We start from the raw sequence: 25,792 nt of genomic DNA on the forward strand, positions 1-25,792 counted from the left end.
TGCACATGCACACAATATTATACTCCTTCTGCAGCAGTCGTCCCTGTGTTTAAATGAGCAATATATACATTTAAAAAAAAAAAAAAAAAAAAGATAAAGTTGTCTTATGCTCGTATCATCATTGTATCATTGTTCCGAGACTACATTTGTGATTGGCTGCTCGCCCTGCGGGAGGCCGGAGTGGGTGGGGAGCTTTAAGAGTCGCTGCCTGCTTCCAGTCGTGTCTCGGAGCAAAGCGACTTTCAGCAGCAGCAGCAGCAGAAGAGGAAGCGGAGGTGCAGGAGGAGGAGGAGGAGAGCCAAGCACACCCCCAAAGTTTGTAACTGCAGCTGTCTGGACACGGCGGACGCACGTACTGCGCACTGAATCAGGTCGGTGTCGAATAATGGGCAGATATTTGCAAGCACGCAGCTTCTAATGACTGCGTTTAAAAAAAAGAGCACGCAGGGAGCAATAATTTAAGTGCTCAGAGCATGTATTTTCAGCGGTTACTGCTTTGTAAGAGATCGCTATGTAAAACAGCACTTGTGCTTCTTTCGTGCCGTTTGATCTTCTATATTCGCAAGTTCAAAAGTCCATAAACGATCCAGGTGCCATTTGTGCCAAACTTTCCAAGTTATCCTCTCGCTACAGATGCTGTGTCCTCTTGCAGCTCAGCCCTGCCTGCCAAACCACTATTAGCTGATAACAGTCTTTCTGCCAAATAGCAGCAGTAAATGCTCCCGTTGGTTTGGAAATAAATAGGGGTGAAGATCGAGGGTTTGGATGACCCACACTGAAAACACAGATGGGTTACAGAAAAACGCTGTGGCATTATTTACCATTTTCTTTTAACTGATGTGATGCCTCATAATGACTTCATTACTTCACAAAAACAAACAAGTATATTAAAACAACACAGGGTTTTTTCCCCCATTTATTTCTTTTTTTCTGATTTTTATAAGGTAATATTAGATCAGCAATCATGTAACCTGCTTACCTGGATGTATTTGAAAAAAAAAATATCCTATGGACCAATGTACCATGAAATTACTCTGACTGTCCTCGTCTTGAAAGACAGAATTCATTCTCCCCTTATGGCCCCTTACAAGCCACCTTCAGGAACTATGGATTGAATTATCGTGCTGAAATGGAGTGTTATTTTTCCTCTGAATGCCCTATAGGACATCAGCTAGGACAATAAGATAACACAGATCCATACATCCTAAACAACTGGCAGCACGCAGCTAAATTTAATTTGGAATTTGGTCGCTCCGGGTAAAAATAGAATTTTCCTTCATAGTGAATTCCATTTGCTCGTTCAGGTGTGCAACTCATTGCAATTATTGTGCAGTTTGATCTACTTCCCGGCCACAGAGGTGTAGGTTTTGGCCTGTCCTGCACCTTATCATTAACTTATCAAGGGACTCTGTAAAATCTGTGTCAGCCATTGGATGCACCACAGCCTCCTTGGCTCCTTCCATCTATGTTGTCTCACGTTACAGTGACAACTGCTGAATAATTTACCACGCCTTGTTAACTGTAATCAGGAATCCAAGTTTTGGTATCTGATAGTGATTGCTGAGCAGAGAGGTTCAGTGCTGTTGAGACCAGTTGGAGCTTTCAGATTAAAATGTAAGTGATACCCAAAAAAGAGAGCTATTCAACTGTCTCAGCTTAAAATAGAAGTAATAAAAAAGACTCGCTTGAGTGTCCCCACTATGCTGGCGGCTGCACTTCAGTGAGACGAAGTACAGACTTCATCTGTCTAAAATAAAGAAAAAAATTCCACTGTAATGCTGGTTGCTTAGTATTTCATATAGTGTATGAAAACGTATTGTTTTTCTTAAATGCCCCGTTGGCAGTCCTTCCATTACACTGCAGCTTTTAGATAGTTTTCTGTTGCTTTGCAGGCTGAATTGACAAGGAGGCACCTTCATGCAAGGCAAAGCTGAGACAATCGAGAGCCGTGAATCGTTTTCTCCTCCATTGTGAGTGGGACCAAACTGGAGCCCGACAAATTCCACATGGAAACAAGTTTACCTAATGCATAAACGTGTCAAAGGGCTTTTACCTCGAAGAGTCTAGTTTGTATGCGGTATCCTTTAATTCAGTGTGGATTAAGAGAAATTTATAGAAATGCAGAAAGGGAATAATTAATATTGAGGAACTGTATCAAAAGCAATGGTCTGTGGCTACTCTCAGCTTCCCAGTTCAGATAAAAACACAGCGTGGTAATGCTGATTGGCAGAGTCATCAAGTAATGACCTGAAATGAGAGTTGAGATGGAAAGAGGAAAGAGAAAACCCAGGTGGGTTTAAACCCATCTTACACGCCTGTCAGGATATACAGTATTACACGGAGCACATTAGTGAATCAGGTTCTCCACCGCAAAGCTGTCTCACTGTGTCACTGCCAGTCTCTGTTATTAGCTTTGATATCTTATATCATTTACTCTCCATTGCTCACCAAGGTGATTGCTTTATTACATTGTTCAGCCCTCGTTTAAAAGCAGCTGAATAAGGAGAACAAGTCACCAGTGTGCCTTTGCTGCATCATTCTGAAAACCATCATTTTAATTTCATGCACTTCTGAAACGACTTCTTCACGTGGGAGAACAGAACAAGGAATCGCCCCTATGTTTTGTGGTACTGCTGTGTATTGCCCCTGTAATAATAGCAATGTTACACTGAGCGTGATTCAGTTTAACTGTATATTATGTAGCACCCCAGCACAGTGGCTCATAAACATCCTATTTGCTGTCCCTCCAAGCATCCTCCTGCAAAACCAGCAGGAAGGTGGAACGGCTCCCATTGGAAATGACTTATGCGTCAGTATAGGGGAGATGCAGCAAAGTCACTGTAGGTCTTCAACCTTGACAAGTAAGAGTAAGGTTATCCACCAAGTGGCAGCTTTGATTCCTTGTTGAAGATCAGCCATCAAATATTCATCAAGCCCATAATCTGTCAGCCTTTGGTAACTGACTCTGGGCCCAGGATTTATTGTCTCTACCTCAGCTCAGAGAAAGACTCAAAGACCCTACAGCAACTCCCCCGCACAAGTCTATTAACTTCTCTGGAAGTACGAGGTGAGACCAGTTTGCTTATTGGAATGAAATCTGCTGATGGGCCATGACGAACAGTGCACATAAGCTCTCCTTTTTTCTGCCTTAAATGTGTGTGGCCTGGGAGGCTTAAGACCTCCTCCCCCCCCCTCACCCCAGCCCACTCTTAGCTCAGTAATCAAATCAGGTGGGCAGCCTACCTTCTTTTCAGCAAGGTGACATGTCCAAGACTTTGACTCTTCTTCTGTGTTTAATCTGTGCTTAGGACTCCCAACGCATGGTTCCTTTTGTCTCAGGGGATCAGTCAGCGGCACCCTGCTGAGCAAAGTTATTTCAGCTTCACTGTTTGAATCAGCACTTTGCTCAGTAGTTAAAACTCCTCTTATTCTTAAAAGGTGGACCAGCTTTGCTGAACATTTCACCCTGATATTGCGCCTTTATGCTGTTTGGGTGGGGGGCCACTAGTTTTTATTCCCTTGTTGACTGAAAAGCATTGTTTCACAATTTCTCTGACGTTCCAGGTCATTTCCTTTTACAGTCTGGGAGAAAGTTTTTGGCTTTTTTTTTTTTTTTTAATGCTGACTCTCAACCCTTTTCCACCTTGGATTTGAGCAAGTGTCATGTGGGCAGTGCATGTAAAATATATGGCCTTCACCGTGGGCCGGTTGACTGGCTGGCACAGGTTCTATTCTGTCCCAGAGGACTTGACAGAATGGCTGTGTGATGGAGGGAAAGTGCTGTCTTCTGACTTTAAGAGTGCTGACATCTCCATACCAGCCCTCATATGCACTTGGACACCTTCCACTTTAACCTCCCCAAATCTCATCTGTTTTTTCACCTCAAGAGTCCCCTTTTTTTTTTTTTTAATCTTACCTGCAGATATATCTGATTGATGCCACCTGACCTCTCATGCTCCTTTTTTAGCTGCAGACCTCTGCTCTGTCTGAATGCAGACTTGAATCATAGACTTTAATGTCGCCACCTTTCTTCCCTTCTGCTGTTCTTTATCTTACTCTGTTTTCTCTTTCTTCGTGATTTGTCTGGTGACTTCTCACCTCACCACCAGGTCTTTCTCTGGTGGTGTGTTGAACTGTGGGGTCTTTCAAGGTGAACTACTGTATGTGGTTCGATTGGTGTCAGGTGTTCCCTTATCTCTTATCCCCTCATCCTTTCTCTAAATTAATTACAAAATAGCCCACTCACAAGCCTTTGTCCACTCTCTGCTCATCTGTTCAAACTTGTGAACCGGTCTCCTTTCATCCTCATCATTGTGTGAATATTTCATGTCTGTGATTTGTGAATTAAATATAGGATCTGGTAGATATGATTGGGCTGACATTTATTCACATTGACTGGTGGGGCAGATGGGGTTTAGAGCTGATTAGAGCTGCGGTGGTGAACAGGAGAGAAAGGCAGGTTCTTTTAGTGTCTGTCAGCATACCTGCATCAGTGAGGTGGATGGCTCGAAGTGACAAATGTGTTTTCAGGAGTCTCTTTCCTTTGAGTCAACCCCCAAGGGTTTCATAAATAGGGTGAAAAAATTGCTTAGAGAGTCATGACTTGGTAAAATAAAATTCACCCTGTGAGTGTGTGCATTTAATCTTTTTTTTTTTAGCGATTCTTTTATAGCTGCTAATATTTTCTGTGACATTTATTTTACAGTAACTTTATTTAGCAGGGGAGGAGGGCAATAAACCAGTGAATACAAGACGTAATACTCTTAATTCCCAACAAAGGCCATTTATGCTCTGAAATCATGGCCAAATATTTCAAATCTGTAGCTCCTTTTATTAGCACATGAAAACACGCTGGGAAGGTTTAAATACAGGTTGTTTTTTTTGGAGTAATACATTTCAAGATTTTCCTGTTTTTCTTTTCTTTCCTGTAGCACTCATATTTTAGATTTCTTGAGCTGTGTTTTTCATTAAAATGAAACATTAATATGAAATGCAAGGATATCTACTTATTAATTGTTGGGGGGGGGTGTTTTTGTTTTTTGTTTTGCTGTTTGTCCCTTTTGTAGCATTTCTAATTGAATTATGTGATAAATAATATGGATTTTTGTTTGGTTAACTGTAATAACAGCTCCATCCAGAAGCTGAAGTTGTGGTGGTTTAGGAGTGTATACTAATTAGCAGGTATCTGTGTTCTTACAGTCTTAAGGATGCAGCTTGCCAAACAAGCTTGCTAGTGTCAGCTAGCAAGCTCGGTCTTGACAGTCCATAAAATACAAAACTGCTGAACTTGCCATGAGAAACACATCAAAGGTGGAAGTGAAAGACGGGATGTCATGGACACATAATGTGGGCCAAATTGGGACATACTGCATTATGAATGATATCTAGTAAATATACACTGTTTGTGTCTATAGAACTTCCTAGGTACAGTATGTATATCTGTTAATACCTTACAGCTCCATGTATTGTATCACACTATTACACACTTCTTGACAGTTTAGAAAATGAATGTCTGAATGTTAAGTGTGCTGATCACAACAGGACTTACAGTATCCAGCCCCATCCCTTCACTGAGATACAGCTCTTTCAGAATATTCCCTGGTGGCAGCCGGATGCACCCGTGCTTCGGGCTGTCAGAAAGAGTGACACAAACACCCAGGAGAGAGGGTGCAGCAGGCTGGACACTAAGTCGATAGGAGACCCCTCCACCCACTCCCTGATGTCAGACTTTTTTTTTGGAGAAACATGCAGTTCATTGTACAGCACACGACCCTCTCAGGGGGATTTCAGCTGCAGAAAAGCCTCATTGTGTTTAGGTAAAACAGAAAGCTTGTCTTGGGGAAAAAATAGAATAAAATGTACACTAATCTAGAATGTTGTATTATTCTGCTGTTGATGCAGGGGTGACCTTGAAAAACCCTAAATATGCTGATAGAGAAAATAGACTTAGTGCTCATCTGAGCTGGTGATAAAATGATAGATTGTAGGTAGCTTTGAAGATGGATTTGTTCAGCTGCATTGCTGCTGTTGAGAATCACAAAAGCCTTGTTTTTCCCCCTTTGCTCCCTCATCTGTGTATAGCTCCATTTGTCTTTGCCTCTATTTCTTCATCCCTTGTCTCCCCCCGGTTCACTACAACACATAAAAGTTTCTATGTGATTCATTTCCCAGACCAATTTTATTTCTTTAGGAATGCCTGGCAGTGAGATCCAAACTTCTGGTTAAGAGTATGCAGTAGGAAAGTGCATATGTTTATGCTGATTGACAAGTCCCTCAATATAAAGTGTGTTGCCCTCTCTGTTATTTCGCTCTACCTTTTTGTTTTAAAAGGTCAGCAGTCTTGAGTGCTTTCTTCTCGCGGCACTTCTGTCTCATTTGCATGTACACTCAGTAAAAGAACAGGGTGCTCGCTCTCTTTCTCTCTCAATGTGTCTTTATATCTGTCCTCACACACAAATACACACCTTTTCGTACACGTCCAAGTGTGTCCACAGAGGCAAATGACTGGCCACGTTGGAACAGCAGAATATTTAATTGCCCAACTTTATCACCATTACTGTAGCCACTGACTGTCTGCCAGACCAATTATGACAGGGTCTGTCTGAGGAGCTGGCTGGTTGTGAGCTGAGAAGCTAGCCAAGAGTAAAAAGAAATGACTGCACAGACACTCTGTGCTGTCTCAGTTAAAGTGCTAAAAATACCTGTTAGACAGTAATGTGTGGGTCATTAAATTTTAGTATGCTTACATATGTACATTAATTAAAGGAACACTTTGAAAACACAAACACATCAGATCTCTGAGCAATGAGTTAGGAAGAAAATGATGCCACATCATTTGATGGAAATGAAAATTATCAACGTACAGAGGGCTGAATTCAAAGACACCCTGAAAATCAAAGTGAAAAAATGGTGCGGCAGTCCATTTTCCTGAAATATCATTGCAGCAACTCAAAATGGTACTCAGTACTTTGTACGGCCCCCACGTGCTCGTATGCAATGTCAGGGCATGTTCCCAATGAACTGATGGATGGTGTCCTGGAGGATCTCCTCCCAGATCTGGACCAGGGCATCACTGAGCTCCTGAACAGTCTGAGGTGCAACCTGGCGGCATCGGAGAGACTGGAACGCAATGTCCCACAGGTGTGCTATTGGATTTAGGTTAGGCAAGCATGGGGGCCAGTCAGCGGTATCAATTCCTTTATCCTCCAGGAAATTCCTGCATACTGCACCAGCATAGGGTCTGACAATGGATCCAAGGATTTCATCCTGATACCTAATGGCAGCGTGCCATTGCCTAGTCTGTAGAAGTCTGTTCTTCCCTCCATGGATATTCCTCCCCAGACCATCACTGACCCACCACCAAAATCGGTCATGCTGAACAATGTTACAAACAGCATAATGTTTTCTACAGCTTCTCCAAACCCTTTCATGTCTGTCACATGTGCTCAGAGTGAACCTGCTCTCATGTGTGAAAAGCACAGGGCACCAGTGGTGGACCTGCCAATTCTGGTATTATATGGCAAACGCTAATCAAGCAGTGAGTACAGAGCCCATTAGAAGACATCGCATCATCAGACCACCTTTATGAAGTCTGTTTCTGATTGTTTGGTCAGAGACATTCACCCCAGGGGCCTGCTGGAGGTCATTTTGTAGCTCTGGCAGTGCTCATCCTGTTCCTCCTTCCACAAAGGAGCAGATACCAGTCCTGCTGATGGGTTAAGGACCTTCTATGGCCCTGTCCAGCTCTCCTAGAGTAGCTGTCTGTCTCCTAGAATCTCTTCCATGCTCTTGAACCTGTGCTGGGAGACACAGCAAACCTTCTGACAATGGCACTTATTGATGTGCCATCCTGGAGGAGTTGGACTACCTGTGCAACCTTTTGTAACAGTCGTAATTGTGATGTCTCTTTACGACAGTCTGGTCTTTTTGTGTTGATGATGTCACCAGTGTGCACCCACCGCTCCTCAGTAGAGAGCGCGGGAGATGTGTTTTGCAGACGGACATTTTGGCTTGAGGCGGACCTTTTCCTTTTCCTTATTTTTTTGTACCGTCATAGGTTGTATGAACACTGCTCGTTTTCATGTGTGTTTATGTAGCAGCCGTTCAACCGGGCTTCATAAGGTTGTGAAGATTACATTTATTAAAAGGGCAATACTGAAATTCTCAGTGCCAGTGTGCTTGTGCGTTTTTTTGGCTGCCCGCCGCCTCCTCTTCACCACCGAACACAACCCAGACGTTACACTTTGTAGGGTCCATGTATCACCTCATGCTACCATTAGTGACCCTCACCCTAGCCAAATGCAAAACTGGTAAAAAAAAAAAAAGAACAGTGGCCTCCACCTGTAAGAACATCCCTGTTTTGGGGGTTGTCCCATTGTTGCCCCTCTAGTGCATCTGTTGTTAATTTCATTAACACCAAAGCCGCTGAAACTCATTAACAATCCCCTCTGCTACTTAACTGACCAGATCAATAGCCTAGAAGTTTAATTGACTTGATGCTATACTATATAAAAACTGCTCCTTTGGCACCTGGGTGGGCTTAGTGGTGAAGCCTGTGACCACATGTATATGCTGCGTTGCAGTGCGGGCGGCACGGGTTCGAGTCCTGGCCCGTCACCAATTTGCCTGCGTGTCTTCCCCTCTATCTTTCCCCCATTTCCGGTCTGTCTCCACTGCCAATAAAAGCTGCTCTGGCCAAAAATGCAAAAAAAAAAAAATGCAAAAAAAAAAAAAAAAAAAAACTTGTTCTCAGAAAACGAATACCAGAGCTGCCATGAACTTCAGGTTTAAGCTAGACATGTCGAAGTTAGTTAAGGTTGATTTTTGAAGTACATTTGTTGTTGTGCATTATGCAAGGTGACCTGGTCCCTGTTGTCCTCATTAGCCAGAGACACCCTGCCATTGTTAGCTCCCTTAGGTTACAAATGAACTAAGACAATCCCTCACACACACACATACACACACACACACACACACAAAATGATCTCTCATCAATGCTACCAGTATGTTTTCACAGGGGCCTCCAACTCTTTGGAAAATATGTGTGTATATGTTTTCTGATTGCTGCCTGTTTGCCTGGGAAACAGCATTACTTTTATATTGTTGGAATGGGGATACCCACCTGAGCTTGTGGATCTCATGCAGCTCCCTTTTGCCTTTTCCTCAGGTCCACTTTATCTTCATAAGTAGCAAATTGGAAAGGGTTAATTCAATTCCCAGCAGGCTGTGGCTGGGAACATTTACCATCTCTCTCGCTTTCGCTCCCTCTCTTGCTCTCCAATGCTCTTTCCTCCCTTTCTCTTTGTTTCTAAAGTCTAATTACTTTTAGAGAGTGGCTTTACTCAGGCTATAAATAATGACAAATCAAGGCTGTCTCTGCACTGAACCTTTAGAAGCATGCTAGGTTGGCTATCTGTGTACATGAAGCAGGAGGACACTTGTGGTCTGTGGAACTTCTGTTGAAAACATGATGCTTGGTTTGGATGTGAAATTTGCATGACTGTGGGTATCTGAGGAGCTGCAAGGCGGGCAGAGAGAGGGCGAGCCAAACAGCTAGCGATGATAGAGACCACAGGGCAAAGAAGAGATTGTAATTTCAAACTGCTTTTCACAAATTTTCACTTGGGACTGCAAGAGAAAAAACATTCACCTCCCACATAAATTGAATAATGCAGCCCTGCAGGTTTTCCCCTGCTACACAAACACAGTAACAGTTTCAAATATGATCAGTATTTGAAAATTTGTAATGAATTCTAACTTGGTGCTAAACACACACCCTTTACCTGGCTTCAAAATTCAGCATTCAGGTACTTCACCACTGTTATGAACTATTTTTGTTAATGATCAACATTTATAAGCATATGCACAATTTTGAATCTGTAGTACTATAACACTCATAGTTTTGCTATAAATATTTCCCCTGGTGTCCAGCTGTGTCTGTCTATGAGAGAGTGGGGACAGTGATGTGTGTGTCTACACTTTGTCATATCATGGTGTATATGTATGCGCTGTGCTAAAGAGAATAAGAGCATTAGTCTGCCTGCTTCTTTATGTTGCAATGTCACAGTCTGTTTTTGAATATGAATGCGTTTCCTGTTGGTGCACTGTTTGTGTGTCTCCTTATGCATGTGTGTGAGAGAGGTGTCCGTTTAAGGGCTCTTCGATGAAGACTGACGAGTGTCCGCTTCATTTCTCTTCATCTCAGGGGTCTCGTCACTGCCAGGAGGAAGTGTCCTGGAGGAGACGTGGAATGGGCAAGAGCTAATGCGAGATGAGGCTGATGGACGTCAGTATGTGCATGTGTGCGTGTGCAGGTGTGTGTGTGTGTGTGTGCGTGTGAGGCTGATGGAGGGTGATGGTGGGAGTGAGACTTAACGAGGAGGAAAATAAGCTGAGCAATCTCTGTCTGTCCTCCCTCCACCTCCCAATGACTTATTCGCACGCGCGCACACACACACACACAAATGCTAACATAGCCTCAATACACACCACTGACTATGAAACCTTGTTGCAAGGCAGAAAATACAGTATCTGTGCAACATTGGGTTCATTTTTTAAAAAAAAACTTTTTTTAAAATTTCTATATGCTGTATGTTTTATACTAACAGCTATTCCTAAGTCCAGTTCATTGCTTGAATAAATCAATATACTGTAGCCAGTAGCGGTATACCTGCTGTCTCATATGATAAATTTCGCTGTTTCAGATCGAATAAATTCTTTTTCCCTCTCCTCTTATAGTTCATATATGTTCTCTATTGCAGTCTATTCATCATCATCTGACGAGTTACTGAAAGCTCCCAGACAAAAGCTGCCACTAAATAATTACAAGGTGTTTAGGATCAGATGAAGAGGTTATATTTGATAAATGCATTCAAAAATGTTTTCTGTTTCAGATAAGAGTTTCCATATCTCCTGCACAGTATGAGTTGCCCGTGGATGTATTTAAGTGGATAGTTGACAGTCTCACAGCAGCATTAGACTCATTGTGTGCATCCCTTTGTGTTTGTGTGTTAGAGTTTTTGCCATACAGAGGCTGTCTGTTGTTGCTACAGTTTGATATCAAAAGGCAAGAGTCTTCATGGTCTGATAGTCTTTCAGTTTGGTATTAGGGCTCTGAGTCTCAGTCTTGGGTTTTTTTTGGAGCCAGAGGTGAGCATGTTTGGAGAGGCTGGAATTGTATGGCTGCATCTCACAAACACAGATTTGTGCTATTTTATTAATAATACTGGAATTTAACTCACTAAAATAAATAAATATTTTTATTTTAACCCTTAATAGAGTTTAGACAAGTGAGTTATAAAAAAATATGAGTGTATATTTTGTGCAACTGCAAGAAAATAGACAAATGTTACTGGCATTTAAAACGATTCTACCGCACTGAGGTGAGCGAGTTGATTTTCAGCAGTATTTTGCATGCGGCCGAACTCTCATAATTTTACCTGAGCTTTAAAAGTTACACTGTCTTCACCTGTTTTGTGAAATCACCTCCTCTTTACTATATTGTGTGGAATCTCAGAACACAAAATATTAATGAATCTTATTTATGGATCCCATATTATGTGCCCATAAAGTACTGACATTTTATTAATACTGGGTGCTTAACCGTTTGCTACTTATTAAAACAGGACATTCTCCCTGGATGTTCCCTGTTCCCAAATTCTACAAAAACTACAATAATACGCTACACCAAGACCAAAAGTTGGTACCAAGAACTTTCTATAGTCCATGTTGTTATCACATTGTGTTATTATATTTTTGGATCAAAATTACAACCTCTTCCGACAGCTATCTAGTATGTATTTCAGCTGGTTGCGATGGTCGAAGGTGCTTTTATCCACCTGCTGCTAGAAATTCTCTGCTGCTGCTTGTTTGATTGCTGTGAAGTGGCTTGTGGTGCATTGTGTGGTTAATACCAGCTGAAACATCCAAAAAACAGAGCTGTATCTATTGTCTCAAGCATTATGAAAAATATTATTTATTTTTTTTTTAGCACAAAAACATTACATTTGCAGTTCCAAATTGCACCTGAAATATCAGAAGCTTTGAAGTTAGTTTTATGAATTTAGGCACCACTATCCCACGATGGCTGCGGAGAGTGGTATCAAAAGGGGTTATGCTAAGTGTGTTTCCATAACTGATCCATAAATAACATGAAACATTTAATGGTTAAATTCATTGTTTAAAAAAGTTTGGTACATTTTATATCCCTCAAAAATGTTGTTAAGTTTTGTTATGAATTTATTATGGCCATTGTTAGTGAAACTGGCCAGGAGCATTATAGACCAGTGATGGGTGACTATTGAGCATGTTTGCAAAACTATCTGCAACTGTTTCGCAGTTATCGGATTGAGTTTCAGCTGTGTGACACCGTCCGTTCTCACCGTGTCTTTGAAATCAGTTTCAAGGTTTTCTGACCTATCTGGGGGTTTTGCAAATCACATCATTCAAAGGCAGCGAAAAACTAGCGCTGCCTACACGTGCGCAGCAGGTCTATTTTGTACACACACAGAAGTGCACATTCACTCACAGCGTGAGTGCCGCCTCCCAAGTGTGTCATCCTGCTGCCACTCTGTGCCCTGGAGACACCGGCTGATGAAGTAGCAGATAGAAAACCTTTGAACTGAACGCGGCACAGAGAGAGAGGGACAGAAAGTGTATGGAAAAGGCATTCTGCCATGGTCATGCAGAGGAGAGTCGGTCCAGTCTGTGCCAGCAAACCTCTTCTCTCTCCTCTGTACTGCTGCCTGTTCACCACAGGAACTCCTGCTCTGTTCATCCATCTTTAGCTCCTCTATCAATCTTTCTCTCCTCCTACACTCTCTGTACACTGAGTCACCTGCTTGTTTTTCTTTTTATTTAACATAGCCATAATGGTCTGCATAGGGCATTAAATTGGCTGCTGTAAATCATTAATAAATGCTAAATTCTTAATCCCCGCACTTCTATTAATTTTCCCTTAAACAGCACTTTCCATTTTCCTTCTGTTTCACCCTCTCACTTGCTGTGTGTGCATCCACTCACCCCCCTCCCAGACATGCAGTGTTCCCCTCATCTCTTGGTATCACCTTTTGTCTAAGCAAACAGCACAGTCACCAATCCATTCAGACAGGTGAGCAGGTAAAAATGGTTTGGTATCATCTTTCCTCAATGATTTGAAACCTGGTCTGCCACAGGAGATGTGATTTTAGATTATTAATGAGGCTCCTCAACACATTGTCTTTCCCTCAGTCATGTGAGCAAGTGAATGATGGGGGTCAACAAGTGAATAAAAGTTCCGGTGTAACAGTGCACCGACAGATGTGGGTGAGGCAGTGTGGTATCGGTGCTTATAATCATGCATTCATTATTGCTAATGCGGCCATAATGGCACCATAATCAGTGTCCTAATTGAGTGTCATTACAGGGGATGCTGGTGCTGTGTTCTCCTCACAGATGTCAGATATCACTGTCACTGCTGCTTATTAAGCACAGGGTTGTAATAATCACATTGTAGGGAAAAAAATAGAATGGAATGACTTAATCTTCTTATTATGCTTCACATTAGAAACAGTGTATCCTAATAGAACAATTGTGCAAATTTAATGTCTGAATTATAGGCATAGTAGAGACAATTTGGACAATTTTCTAACCAGGTGGTTTTCTTTGGTGTTTCTTTCAGGTGGGGAGCGGTGGCTCAGCGTAAGCGGGAACATCTGATGACACTCGGCCTGCTTCATATCTGCTGAAGACCGGAACTAGCCCATAAAAGGATTCTGCCAATCTGCATCTGAATGAAGCCACTTTTCATTTGTGACTGGCAGCTTACCATACCTGACAGATAAACTCAGACCGTCTCAAAACATTTTCTACCTCCTATTTGCGTCTCTGCTTGTCAAGAAAGACATTTTTCTGAAGCGATCATCCCAAAAGGAAGTGCTGGAAAGGACTCGTTTCAGCGTTTGACAGCTCTGACCCACTTATCACGCTCCAACAAGCCGGGCGAAGGGAAAACTTAGCATTTAGCGGACAACGTCAGAAAAGGTTATGCATTGTTTTATATTCAGGGCCACTGAGCAACTGACCTTCCGATCTGATTAGCTACATACAAACACCCACCCACACATGTACACACACAGACGCGCACATACCAGGCTCCTGGCCTCTGTGGATCCTTTAAATAGCGCACCACTTGTGTCTGCTTTTCGGTTTAGCATCACAACACTGAGACACACACTAAAACAGCTGAACCCAACTTGGTGTTCAAAGTCCACCAAGCACTGTTAACTCCCTCAGAGCACGCTGACCTTGGCTGCCAGCAGTGACGTTTGTGCGTGTGTTTGCATTAGCAGGGGGCAGTGTCACATCCTGTCTGATCTGTGAGATTGAGAATGAGAGCTGGTGTGGCTCTGATAAATGCACTAAAAACACAAGCGCCTGAGGGTATGCGCTTGAATAAGAAAGTCGCTGAGTGTCATTAGACTTTTTAGTCAAATGTGTTACACAAAAAAAAAAGTAGTCCATATTAATTGAAAAGTGTGTGTGCGTGTGTTTGTCACATTGTCAGAGCATATTAGAGTCAAAGCTCTCTAGGTCATGTCACTTTGACTGGCCTAGATTTGATAAAATAAATAGTGACCGTAGGACTTATCATGATAGGAGTACACTCATCTTAGACAAATACATCACACTCTGTATTCCTCTCACTCTGTAACTAACGTCTTACCAAACAAACAGGGTCTGCAATATAAAACTTATACCACTTGGCCTTTCCCTCAACATTTCCTAAATGAACGCCTTCCCTTCCTTCTCTGCACCTCCACCCAACACACCAACCATCCAGTCAGTGTGTAAGCCCTGTCTTCGGGCCCCGTGGAGGATGAACGATGTGCCCACACTTGACTATGAGTTGCTGCTGTCCCCAGCCAGCTCCTCCCTCTCCGGCAGTCATGGTGGCGGCAGCAGCAGCCCTCCTCTGGCCTTGGTTGGGGTGGACACAGAGCAGCGTACCGCTTTGGCCTTTGTAGGCCTCCTCATGCTCTTCTTGGTCTTCCTGCTGGTCAGATGCTTCAGGATCCTGCTGGACCCCTACAGCCGCATGCCTGCATCATCCTGGACTGACCACAAGGAGGGGCTGGAGAGGGGTCAGTTTGATTATGCACTGGTATAGGGTGGCATAGGCAGGGGGAAGTTTCACTGCACACAGAGAGACTATTTTAAAGCATGGACTGGTTTAGAGGTGAAGAGGGACGTAACATTGTGAAAGCACTGCTTAAGAGGGGCGTTAACTATTGCAGGACATTTATACTGTATCACTGTGTACTGGTGTAAATATGAGGCTGCAGGACCGTAAGTAACCATAACACGTGTGGTTCAACATGAGGCTCGCCCTGCAAGCCAAACAGTCACTCAGATCCAAATGTTTGGACTGTGACGTACAGAAGTATAGAGCTGCACAGCTGCCTTAACTGTAATAGTCAAAACATGCTACCCAAACCACGACATCACTTTAGGGCTAGGTTATTAGGATTTGGGGTATATTCACTCACAACTCACACAACTAACCTCAAAGCTAGATTTTCAAAAGCCCCTCCACTTACATAAACAGAGGCAGAACTTAGATGAAGGAGTTTACACTTAAGCAGATGCCCCTTTAATGAACCAAGGCCCATTACGAAGCGTCCGAGTTTTAAGTGCTTATCAAGGAGCACAAACACACACTTTTTTTGTGCTGATTCTGATCCTTTTCACTGAGCAGTTCCAGATGCTTTTTAAGGTCCAAGCAGGTAGTTTGTGGCTCTATAAAATCTTGTCTGTGTACGTTTTGTGTGTTTCTGTGTCTGTAACTGAGAAGCCATATTGAAACTATATAATCCCTTATTACTGCGAGTAGAGTTTATGTTACCTGGTTGTATCCTTTGCTTTAGTCAGCCTGCCGAGCGTGTTGATGAAGCAAACAGCAACCTTTAGGCGAAACAAAGCTTTATTTTTCTATTCCTGACTCAGGTTTTGGAGTCTCCTTTTTGCTATCCTTTTCTCTCTTCCTCTTATTGTATCAACCTTTAGAATGTAGATTTTTGAGCTAGTTATGCAGCCCAGTCTTAGAAGGAGGCAAAGGAAAAACTTTGCGTTTTTGAGTTTTGTAATTAACTATTTTTCTGACTATCTGCTTCGTTTTTTGATACGCTGGGGTGAAACAATATGATTTTCTTCAATTACTCTTATATAATTTCCACTGAAAGCTGGACTGTGTGCGTAGTCCATGTTGTTCATGTTTGAAATGAAATAAAAAGACTGCTACCTAACTGCTATAGTCTTGAATCTTCTTCTTCCGCCTTTCTTCTTTTAGGGGTCGCCACATATCACCCTATCCACAGCATCCTCCTCCGTCACTAACCCTCTGCATGTCCTCCATCACTACAGCCACGGATCTTTTCTGAGGTCTTCCTCTTTTCCTCCTGCCTGGCAGCTCCATATTCAGCCTCATTTGTCCAATATGTCCACTATCCCTCCTCTTAAACCATCTTAGCCTTGCCTCTCTGACTTTTTGTCCAAAGCCCTCAGCTTGAGCTGCCCCTCTGATGTACTGATTTCTAATTGTCCATTGTAGTCACTCCCAATGAAAATCTTAACATCTCCAAGTCTGCCACCTCCAGCTCCACCTCCTGTCTTTTTGTTAGTGCCACCATCTCCGAACCCTACATCATAGCAGGTCTCACTACTGTAAACCTTCACTTTCACACTTCCTGCTATCCTTCTGTCAGAAATCACCCCTGACACTCGTCTCCTCCCACTTCACCAAGCCTGCACTTTCTTCTTCACCTCTCTCGTGCAGTGTCCGTTGCTTTGGATGGTCAACCCCAGGTAATTAAACTCATCCTCTTTCACTATGTCCTTGCATCTTCATTGTTATACATGTGTTCTGCCTTACTTCTGACTTTCATTCCTCTTGTCTCCAGCACATACCTCCATCTCTCCAGGCTCTCTTCCACCTGCTCCCTACTGTCACTACAGATCACTATGTTGTCTGCAAACATCATAGTCAACAGAGACTCCTGCCTGACCTCATCTGTTAATCTGTCCATCACCATCCCGAGCATAGAAGGGGTCAGTGCCGATGCCTGATGTAATCCCACCCACACCTTGGACCCATTTTACCAGTCTTGCTGTTCTCATACATGTCCTGCACCACCCTCACATAGTTGTCTGCCACTCCCGACTTCCTCCTGCAGTATCCCACTTCATCTCTTAGCACTCTATCATATGCGTCCTCTAGATCCACAAAGACACGGTGCCAAAAATACACAACTTAAAAATATAACCCACAATACTTTATTGCCATTTATGTCACTGGACAAAGGTTTACAATATCATATGAATCACTCTTAAGTTTTACAGACTGCCTTTTGGTGTCATAAATCTTTGGTTTTCAGAGATGATGTTAAAAGGTGTCCCATGATGGCTGATTTATTAAATGATCCTCATCTTGTAGATGTTGTGTGGCTGGATGATTGTCATATCAGCTTTCAGTTAAACTCTGGGATCAACAGGTATGACAAATACTGCTTTCCCGAGGTACGTGATACCTCAATGACGATGATGATATTCAAGTCTGACACTGAAGCTGAGATACAGTAAGCACAGGCAACACGATGCCTTTTAAAAACATAGTGGCAAGTGGAAAAAAAAAAAAGCAAACCGAGAATAAAGATACAAAGTATACAAAGGTTCCCAGGTTATGTGTTATAAACATCGTCTTTGCTGTAGGAAAATGCACCAATCTCAAGTGTTCAAAGAGAAGGATTATCATTTAGCACCTTAGAGCCAAGCATGGTTTGCAGGTTTGCCTTGATCCCTGTGGCATTGTACAGACAGTGTAAGCTTCCCTATTTGTGTGGTAACAGATGACAGGAATGCTGATTATCTCAAAGTCTGAAACATTATAAAAATTTTTTCATCCTAATGTCTGATTTGACTGGTGAACAACGATTTAAAAAAATGTCAGTCAGTGATCAACAAGCACATTTGCATTTGGTTTGGTTTCAAAATAGAATAAAGCCAAACAGCACTTAAAGCCTTCAATCTACAGTTTACTGTAAGTATTTGTTCTGGCAGCTGTGACATAAAAAAAAAAAAAAATCTACATTTCACTTAAAAATATACAATTAAATCTTCAAGAAGCAAGTTTAATAATATTGGTTTATCACCACTGAGACAATACAAAAGACAGAGATAACAGCAATAAAACCTGGTAAAAATGAAATGTTTGCAATCCAGACATGACTGCACTTCTTGTACAGCGTGTGGTATCACGTAGCACCTTTCTTCTCTTTGAGAGAAAAAAAAAATCATGACAAAGGATGTATGACCTGAAGGATATTCTTTTTTTTTGTGAGGTTATGTGTTCTCGTGTGCAAGCCTTTACTCTGTAAAGCACTGCTTTTAATTACAGCTTAACATGTCATGTATCTTTGAGACTGCCACTGCATTCATGTGTATGTCCCTTTAGCTGTTTTCACACATGAACTGTGGGAAAAGGCTTGGGAGAATCAGGTTGGGACATTGTCTGAACTGTAGATGGTCCACTTCAGAGACATTCTCACTTCTGGAAATACTCTACTTGGTTTAAGCGATGGTGGACACATAATGCCCATTCACTAGTGGCGAATTCAACGGACAGTTTAAAGTCCGAGTGAATCAGACATCTGTGTTCTCACTTTCACGCCCGTCAGTTAATGGATAGAAAAGTTCAGGGCAGCAGTGCATGTGTGAAAACAGATTTTGTGTTGTAAACAAGGCACAGTCCTCAGACACTGAGCTCAAGGTAAATCAAAAGAAGTCAGATAAAGTCAGCTTATTGTCATTTGTTGGCTTTTATGATTGTAATAAAACTTAGAGATGCTACAAGCCTCTGATAGCCAAACATAGGAAGACTATTGACTTAATGAAAAAGCTGGCTCCAAGGTCCTGAATTAGAGCCCCTGAAGTCATAATCCCTTAAATGTTAAATACAAATGTGACCTGGTCTATCTTCTTTAAAGTCTACGAGCTACTAACTGCTGTATTCCCTGCTCGTGATGGATGCTCAGGGACATTAGCACCCTCTTTTGTTTTAAAGTCAGCATCACAGCATGGTGCTGAGAAGGACCGAGGTAACCAAACATGACAACACACACACACGCACGCAAACACGCTCGTCGCTGCTTTCTGCTGCGGGCAGGACAAACACCAGTCACATCAGAGTAGAACACAGCTTGCCGTTTTCTGATAAATTGGTTGGCATCTAGATATCAAACAGAGAGTGCTATAGACTAATGAACCTGAAATGCTGTGTATACGTTGCAGTCCTTCGTGTTTTCAACAGCACAAATACATTAAATGACATACTACAATACTGTGAGGGGCAAACCTTAATCGTCCAAGATCACAGAGAAGTAAGCTTGTTCTTAGACCGTAGTGGCACCCTTACCTTGAACCTTAACCTAAATTTTTTTATACTACTAAACATAAAGACATTTGTAGATGCAGCCTGTGATTTAAATACTAGCCTAAAGACAGTTTTTGGGCATTCTCAGCACTTTACTTCTAATAAAAGCTCTGTTTTGTGTAATTTCTTGTGATGCTCATCTACAAAAGTGCTTCATGTACTCATGGCCCTTCTGTCTGCTTTATTTTTTTTTTCCTGTTTTGTTTGAGGTGGCAGTGGTCCAAGTACAAAGGCACCTCCTCTGCCATCTCCTCCAGTGGTTCTCTCAGTGGAGAAACGAGTGCTGGGTCAGGTAGGAGTGGAGGGGTAAAACAAAAAGAACAAAAACACACAAGAACATATAATAATTTGAACATTAACAAAGTGGTGGTAGAGCTGGGCCAACTGACTCAGTCTTTCGTAGCCCTCGATTACCCCCTGTTGGTGTGATGGTCCTGTTGGGGGGCGTGGCGGGGCTTTGTGTAGGAGTTACTGGATAAAAGGTTAAAATTAAAAGGCTTTAGAGATCAGTCCAGAGCAGGATTGCACTCTGAGCTCAGTGCAGGTGGATGTGGAGCTTGATGCGCAGGGCGTCTCCTATTTCCCCTTGTAGGTAGTCAATGTCATGCTTCTTTTCTAGTTGGTGCAGTTTTCGGGGCCCAAACAGCCGAAGGCTGGCAATTTCCAAAAGGTAAGATCCCGCTGGAGGTGGTTTCTTGCCAAGTCGGAGCACGCTCTTTCCGTCATGCCGTTCCAGCAGGCGGAAGTGTTCATTGACATTGCCGTGGGTTATGACGTAACGGACGTGATGCTCCAGGGGCTGCAGGGCAGGCAGAAGCTCAAGTAGAGGCTCTTTGTTGAGCAGTGAGGCCAGAGAGATGTTAATGGGGATGGAGGCCTGCGTGTCCACACTGGCCATACTGACTGCTGGTTCCTGCAGTGAAAACGAGGAAAAATGATGACTGTGAATTCTCACAAACTGAACAACTTCCAATTTTGAAACCAGAAGCAACTATGAGAAGCACTGAGAAAATAAGTTTGCTAACACCTACCTGACTGAGCTCATTTTCATCCACATTGCGTCTCTGTCGCCCATTCTTTCCTCCTCCATTGATCTTACATTCATAGCAGGCCTCAGGAGACAGACTGTCTTCATCCTCACCCTCTACAATCTGGCCTGGGAAACCTGAGCCTGTTATGCAGTGGCTGCATGAACACAAACAAAGTTCAGTGTGTGCTGAGGGAAAATTCATTTCAAAATCAGCACCATGAAAATTGTTTTAGTAAAATGTGACACAACATGTGGCACACTTGTTCCCTCACCCCTGTCCTGCTCTGTAGAAACCTCCGGGACAGCCACACAGGTAGCCTCCATCAGTATTGGAACAGCCAAAGATGCAGGGGTTTGAGGTCGTGGTACATTCATTTACATCTTGGCAGCCACCACCACCCTGATCAAAGTCAAACCCGGAGGGACACACACACTTGTAGCTGCCCAGCGTGTTATAGCAGGAGGCTGAGCCACAAACTGCTGCTCCCTGACACTCGTTTTCATCTGCAGTGAAAAATGAAGGAAGTTGAGAGATATGTTGCACTTGTTACACACTCACTGGCCACTTTCTTAGGTAAACCTGTTCAACTGCTCGGTAACGCAAATATTTCAACAGCCACGTGGTAGCAACCCAGTGCATTTAGTCACATAGACATGGTCAAGGTGATCTGCTGAAGGTCAAAACAAGCATCAGAATGAGGGGGAAAAGGTCATTTAAGTGTCTTTTGAATGTGGCGTGGTTGTTGTTGCTAGAAGGCCTGGTCTTAGTGTTTCAGAAACTGCTGATCTACTGGGATTTTCCAGCACAACCATCTCGAGGGTTTACAGAGAAAAGTCAGAAAAAGAGAAAAGGTTCTGTTTGCAAAAATGCCTTGTTGATGTTAGAGGGGAATGGCTACAGCCACCTGAATATTATTGCTGCCTATGTCCATCCCTTCATGGCTGCTTCCAGCAGGATAACACACCATGTCAAAAAAATCATCTCAAACCGGTTTCTCGAACACGGAAATGAGTTCACTGCACTCAAATGGCCTCCAGAGTCACCAGATCTCATTCCAATAGAGCACCTTTGGGATGTGGCGGAACAGGAGGGTCACATCATGGATGTGCAGCTGATGTATCTGCAGCAACTGGGTGATGCTATCATGTCAATATGAACCAAAATCCCTGAGCAATGATTCCAGCACCTTGTTGAATCTATGCCATGAAGAATTAAGGCAGTCAAGTGATTGGTGAGTACATATTAAAATGATTTCTATTATTTATCAATAGACAAACAATAGATAAGACAACAATATGCAGAATGCACTGAAATGATACAATCTGTGTTGCACTAAATGTCAGCACAGACATGTAACAAATCTAATAAATCAAGGAAATGTATTTCAAATATGACAATGCTTATTAAAAAAATGAGATATTTTTATAAATTTTTGGTGGATTTTTGAAGCAGATAATGATATTGATACTTTGTAGTTACAGATAACAGTGCCTTGGTACTTTATACCATACGCATTGTAAACAATTGTGATATAGATATTTCTAAATTACCTCAATTCGGTCATTTCTCTGATGTCATGTCTTAAGACTGCAGATAAAAGAGTCATTTATCTGCAGTCTGCTGATTTATTGCTCTAACTTGTCTTAAGTTTATTATTCCATAAATTAAGTTTATAATTATGAGCATTAATCTATCATTTCTGTCTCATTATAAAACCAGAAAATGCTTTACTAAAATCACTAGCTCCTCTATTCTGTTCTGGTCCCAGTGATGTCTCAGTCCTGGTTCCTGTCCTAAGAAGAACTTCTGAGTCACAGGAACTCACCCACACACTGGTTCCACTGGTAGTGCTGCACGTAGCCCTGAGGACAGCCACAGCGGTAACCTCCCAGCATGTTCTGACAGCCGTGCTGACAGCGGTGGTTGCTGCTACATTCATCCACATCTGAGAGAAACGAAAACCTTTTCATACAGTGACACCTTACGCACATCAGTGCAACAACAATTTTTTGATCCCTTGCTACACCCTTGATCACAAACATCCCAGTAGAATCTTTTCCTGAAGCACAGGTTTCTCTTGATTATGTTTAACTGTGTGTAAAGGATGTTCTGCCTGCTCACCCTCACACTCCAATCCTGTGTTGTCCAAGGAGAAACCTTTAGAGCATTCACAGTTGAAGCTACCAGGCGTGTTGACACAAGAGGCCCGCGAACCACACACACTGTTCTGAGCTGTGCACTCATTGTTGTCTGACAAAAGAAGAGACACAGATTAAAAAAAGCATTTCCAGACCCATAAACTGTTAAGACTCTGTACGCACACTGCATCACATTTAAAAGGACTTTCTTCAGAAAAAAAGCTAAATTAGGCAGATCTGGTTTTCTTTTCCTTGCGCTCACCGATGCAGGCAGTCTGGTGCTGAGAGAAGCCGGGAGGGCACTTGCAGGTGAAGCCCCCAATGGTGTTAACACAGAGGAACTGGCAGTTGTGCTGCTTTGTCGAGCACTCATCCAGATCTTCCAAAAGCAGAGGAGAAGGCACAAATGTAGAACAAAAATAAAACCACAGCCTTTAGAATAGCCTTGCTGCAGCCCAATATGAGATCTGAAAATATTTCGGGGCCCACTGAAACCTTAAATTATAACTCTGGAGGAGACGGTGTTTCCACAGATATAATTTGATCTTTTTTGATAATTTGATTGATTTGCTGCTTTAGTTTGACTCTCCAATAACAGCTTTCAATTCGCCTTCAGGTAGCCGTCACTCCATTTGAGCTCTTTCCGTGCCAATGACCTGATACAGGGTGCCTTCTGAATGAGGGCAGATCAGTGACGAACACATGCAACTTTAATCTGATGGCTTGTTTTATCAGTTCTCTATTAGCTGCTTTTTGATTTAAATATTTATTAAGCAATATTTGATGGTATTAATCACAAAATTACAAATTTTATGGATTTATTGTAAATGACTTACGGCCCACCTGCAGTACTTTCATGGCTCACAAGGGGGATGTGGCCCACACTTTCATAAAATGAGAAAGCCTCAAAGCCATAAAGCTAATGTATAAATATTATAGCGACATTTGTAAAATATTTGTTGCATAAATATATGAAATTAATAATTATCACCTTTAACTTAGTAGAGCAATGCACAGAACCTAGCGCAAACAGATTCCAGCTGACTGTGAACGTGATCGCTACAAAGCAGCTTGTGATTTGGAGATGAAGCAGAGCTTGTACCTTTGCAGGTCTTTCCATCAGGCTGTAGGCTGTATCCTCTGGGGCAGGAGCAAAGGTAGCTGCCTTCTGTGTTTTTACACAGGAAGTTACAGGGCTTCGGTGACAGCGCGCACTCATCCATATCTGAGCAGTGAGACAACAGTAAGAACACCGATGAAATTCTTTGGCAGTTTTCAAGAAACTGACAGACAACAGGAGAGACCGAGATCAGACATACCGACACAGGAGGTCGCGGTGAAGTCGGCTTTGTATCCCACATTACAGTGGCAGCGGAAAGATCCAATGGTGTTGATGCACTGACCGTTACGACACAGATCTGGCATCACCTGGCACTCATTGATGTCTGGAGGAAATTTTAGACGACAGATTCACAGTGAAAAAACACAAAAAATGCAGAATAACAGAAATAAAATTGAGGTTTGTTATTGTGCTATATTTTCTCTCACATAGTATCATTACTAAGCTTCTTACCTCTACCATCAGTGGTGTAACCAGGACCAAGTGGGCACATCTTCTTGTACTGTAAGGTCCCAGGCAGCGGGCAGAGCTCACACTGTGACCCCCAGCCTCGACCCGCATTGCAGCAGCACTCAGACTTGGTCACACTGTTCCTGTTGGTTGATGACTGCTGGCACATCGTCTGCAGAACCTCTGTGTAACAGAAGCCCTTTCTGTTGTCTGGCAAAAAAGAAGACAAGAGGAGAGCTTTGGTTTCTGGAGAATTAACTGCTTGTAATTCTTCAACTAAGCTCACAACAAGAGCATAAACACTATTTTAGCGACCTTCACCCAAACATTGCGTGGTAGCAGGTTCTTAAACTAAAGTCGTCTTACCAATACACTCGGTTCCGGTGGAGCTCGGCTCAAAGCCGTCATTGCAGTCGCAGCGATAGCTTCCCACTGTGTTGACGCAGCGGCCATTCTTGCAGAGGCCAGGCTTGGCGCGGCACTCGTTCAAGTCTGCCAGTGTACGGAGAAAAAAAATGGTGGGATGAGACGAGTCAAGAGGAACATAAATTCAGTTACACCAACACATGATGTGTGAGAACTGTCTTTCTCTCTGTGAATCATTTTCACTCACCCATACATCCCTCTCCGTCTGGTCGGCGCTGCATGCCAGGGGGGCAGATGCACATGAAGGTACCGATAAGATTTTTACAGGTCATACCCTTGGAGTCACAGTCATCCAGTCCCTCTGAGCACTCATCCTGGTCTGGTTAGTCGAATAAGAGATGGTCAGAAGGTTAAATATATTGAAATCGAACGCACTGAAAGCCCGTTAAATTGTATAGCAAGTACGTTAAAGAGTGTCTGTGTTCTTTATATTACAGCAAAATAGGATGATACAGGCAGATGTCAATGCAGGTATCAAAAAAATAAAAGTGAAATAATAATTAATAATCAGATGTGCCAGGCTCACCTCTGCACATGCGTTGGTCATCTCGCAGCACATAGCCAGCAGGACACATACACTCGTAGGAACCAAACGTGTTGACACAACGGAAGGCGCAAAGCAGGGGGTTCTGGGAGCACTCATTGATGTCTTGGGTCAAGAAGAGATTTGATTTGAGACATGATTTAATTTACTGTCCTTTTATATATGTGTGTACCTGGAAAAAGCCCGTTCGACTGGTGCTACTCGTGAATGACTGACCTTCACAAGTCATCATGGGTCCTGGTTCAAAGCCCTCCTGGCATGAACACTCGAATCCTCCCACCACATTGGTGCAGGTTCCATTTCCACATGGATTTCCTATTGAGCACTCATCAGTGTCTGGAGAGGCCAGAGAACAGATAGATGAGGCAATTAAAACCTATCAAAAATTTATACTGCACCTTAGATTTTAAAAGCATTCTTTAGCAGGTTAAATCCTAAAATAAATTATGGCGGGACAAAGACCAGGCTACGGTATTGATTTTGATGGTATTTGGTAATGCAGCAGTAAAGATCAAAGAGGTCATGGCTCCTAAAAAGAAGTCATACAGACATCAGTACTTTTACTAACGATAAACTATTAACTCAACTTTTATTGTCAATTTCTGCAAATGTACAAGACAG

The 25,792-nt window shown here is 42.6% G+C and overlaps 2 protein-coding genes across 2 annotated transcripts in view; one reads left to right on the plus strand and one right to left on the minus strand.

Moving 5' to 3' along the window:
• The first annotated feature begins 242 nt into the window (after window positions 1-242).
• Window positions 243-16,205, plus strand: LOC115779100 (cortexin-1-like). The gene is made up of 2 exons (XM_030727574.1): window positions 243-371; window positions 13,658-16,205. Exon 2 carries the CDS (start codon window positions 14,765-14,767, stop codon window positions 15,143-15,145), a length of 381 nt encoding a protein of 126 aa, XP_030583434.1. The 5' UTR covers window positions 243-371; window positions 13,658-14,764; the 3' UTR covers window positions 15,146-16,205.
• Window positions 16,206-17,291: 1,086 nt separating this feature from the next.
• Window positions 17,292-25,792, minus strand: part of fbn2b (fibrillin 2b) — an 81,796-nt gene continuing 73,295 nt past the window's right edge. The window contains exons 53-65 of the mRNA XM_030727539.1: window positions 25,388-25,507; window positions 25,154-25,276; window positions 24,815-24,946; window positions 24,568-24,693; window positions 24,205-24,411; window positions 23,951-24,076; window positions 23,734-23,856; window positions 22,894-23,010; window positions 22,615-22,743; window positions 22,319-22,438; window positions 20,765-20,996; window positions 20,494-20,647; window positions 17,292-20,375 (exon numbers count right to left, since the gene is read on the minus strand). Coding sequence (XP_030583399.1) covers window positions 19,998-20,375; window positions 20,494-20,647; window positions 20,765-20,996; window positions 22,319-22,438; window positions 22,615-22,743; window positions 22,894-23,010; window positions 23,734-23,856; window positions 23,951-24,076; window positions 24,205-24,411; window positions 24,568-24,693; window positions 24,815-24,946; window positions 25,154-25,276; window positions 25,388-25,507 — 2,087 coding nt within the window. The 3' untranslated portion in view covers window positions 17,292-19,997. The remainder of the gene's footprint in view (window positions 20,376-20,493; window positions 20,648-20,764; window positions 20,997-22,318; window positions 22,439-22,614; window positions 22,744-22,893; window positions 23,011-23,733; window positions 23,857-23,950; window positions 24,077-24,204; window positions 24,412-24,567; window positions 24,694-24,814; window positions 24,947-25,153; window positions 25,277-25,387; window positions 25,508-25,792) is intronic.

Source organism: Archocentrus centrarchus, chromosome 4 (genome assembly GCF_007364275.1).
Source record: "Archocentrus centrarchus isolate MPI-CPG fArcCen1 chromosome 4, fArcCen1, whole genome shotgun sequence".
Taxonomy (NCBI): domain Eukaryota; kingdom Metazoa; phylum Chordata; class Actinopteri; order Cichliformes; family Cichlidae; genus Archocentrus; species Archocentrus centrarchus.

What these genes read in the sequence shown, in the direction of transcription:
- LOC115779100 (XM_030727574.1), top strand. Translation starts at nt 14,765, where the DNA reads ATGAACGCCTTCCCTTCCTTCTCTGCACCTCCACCCAACACACCAACC.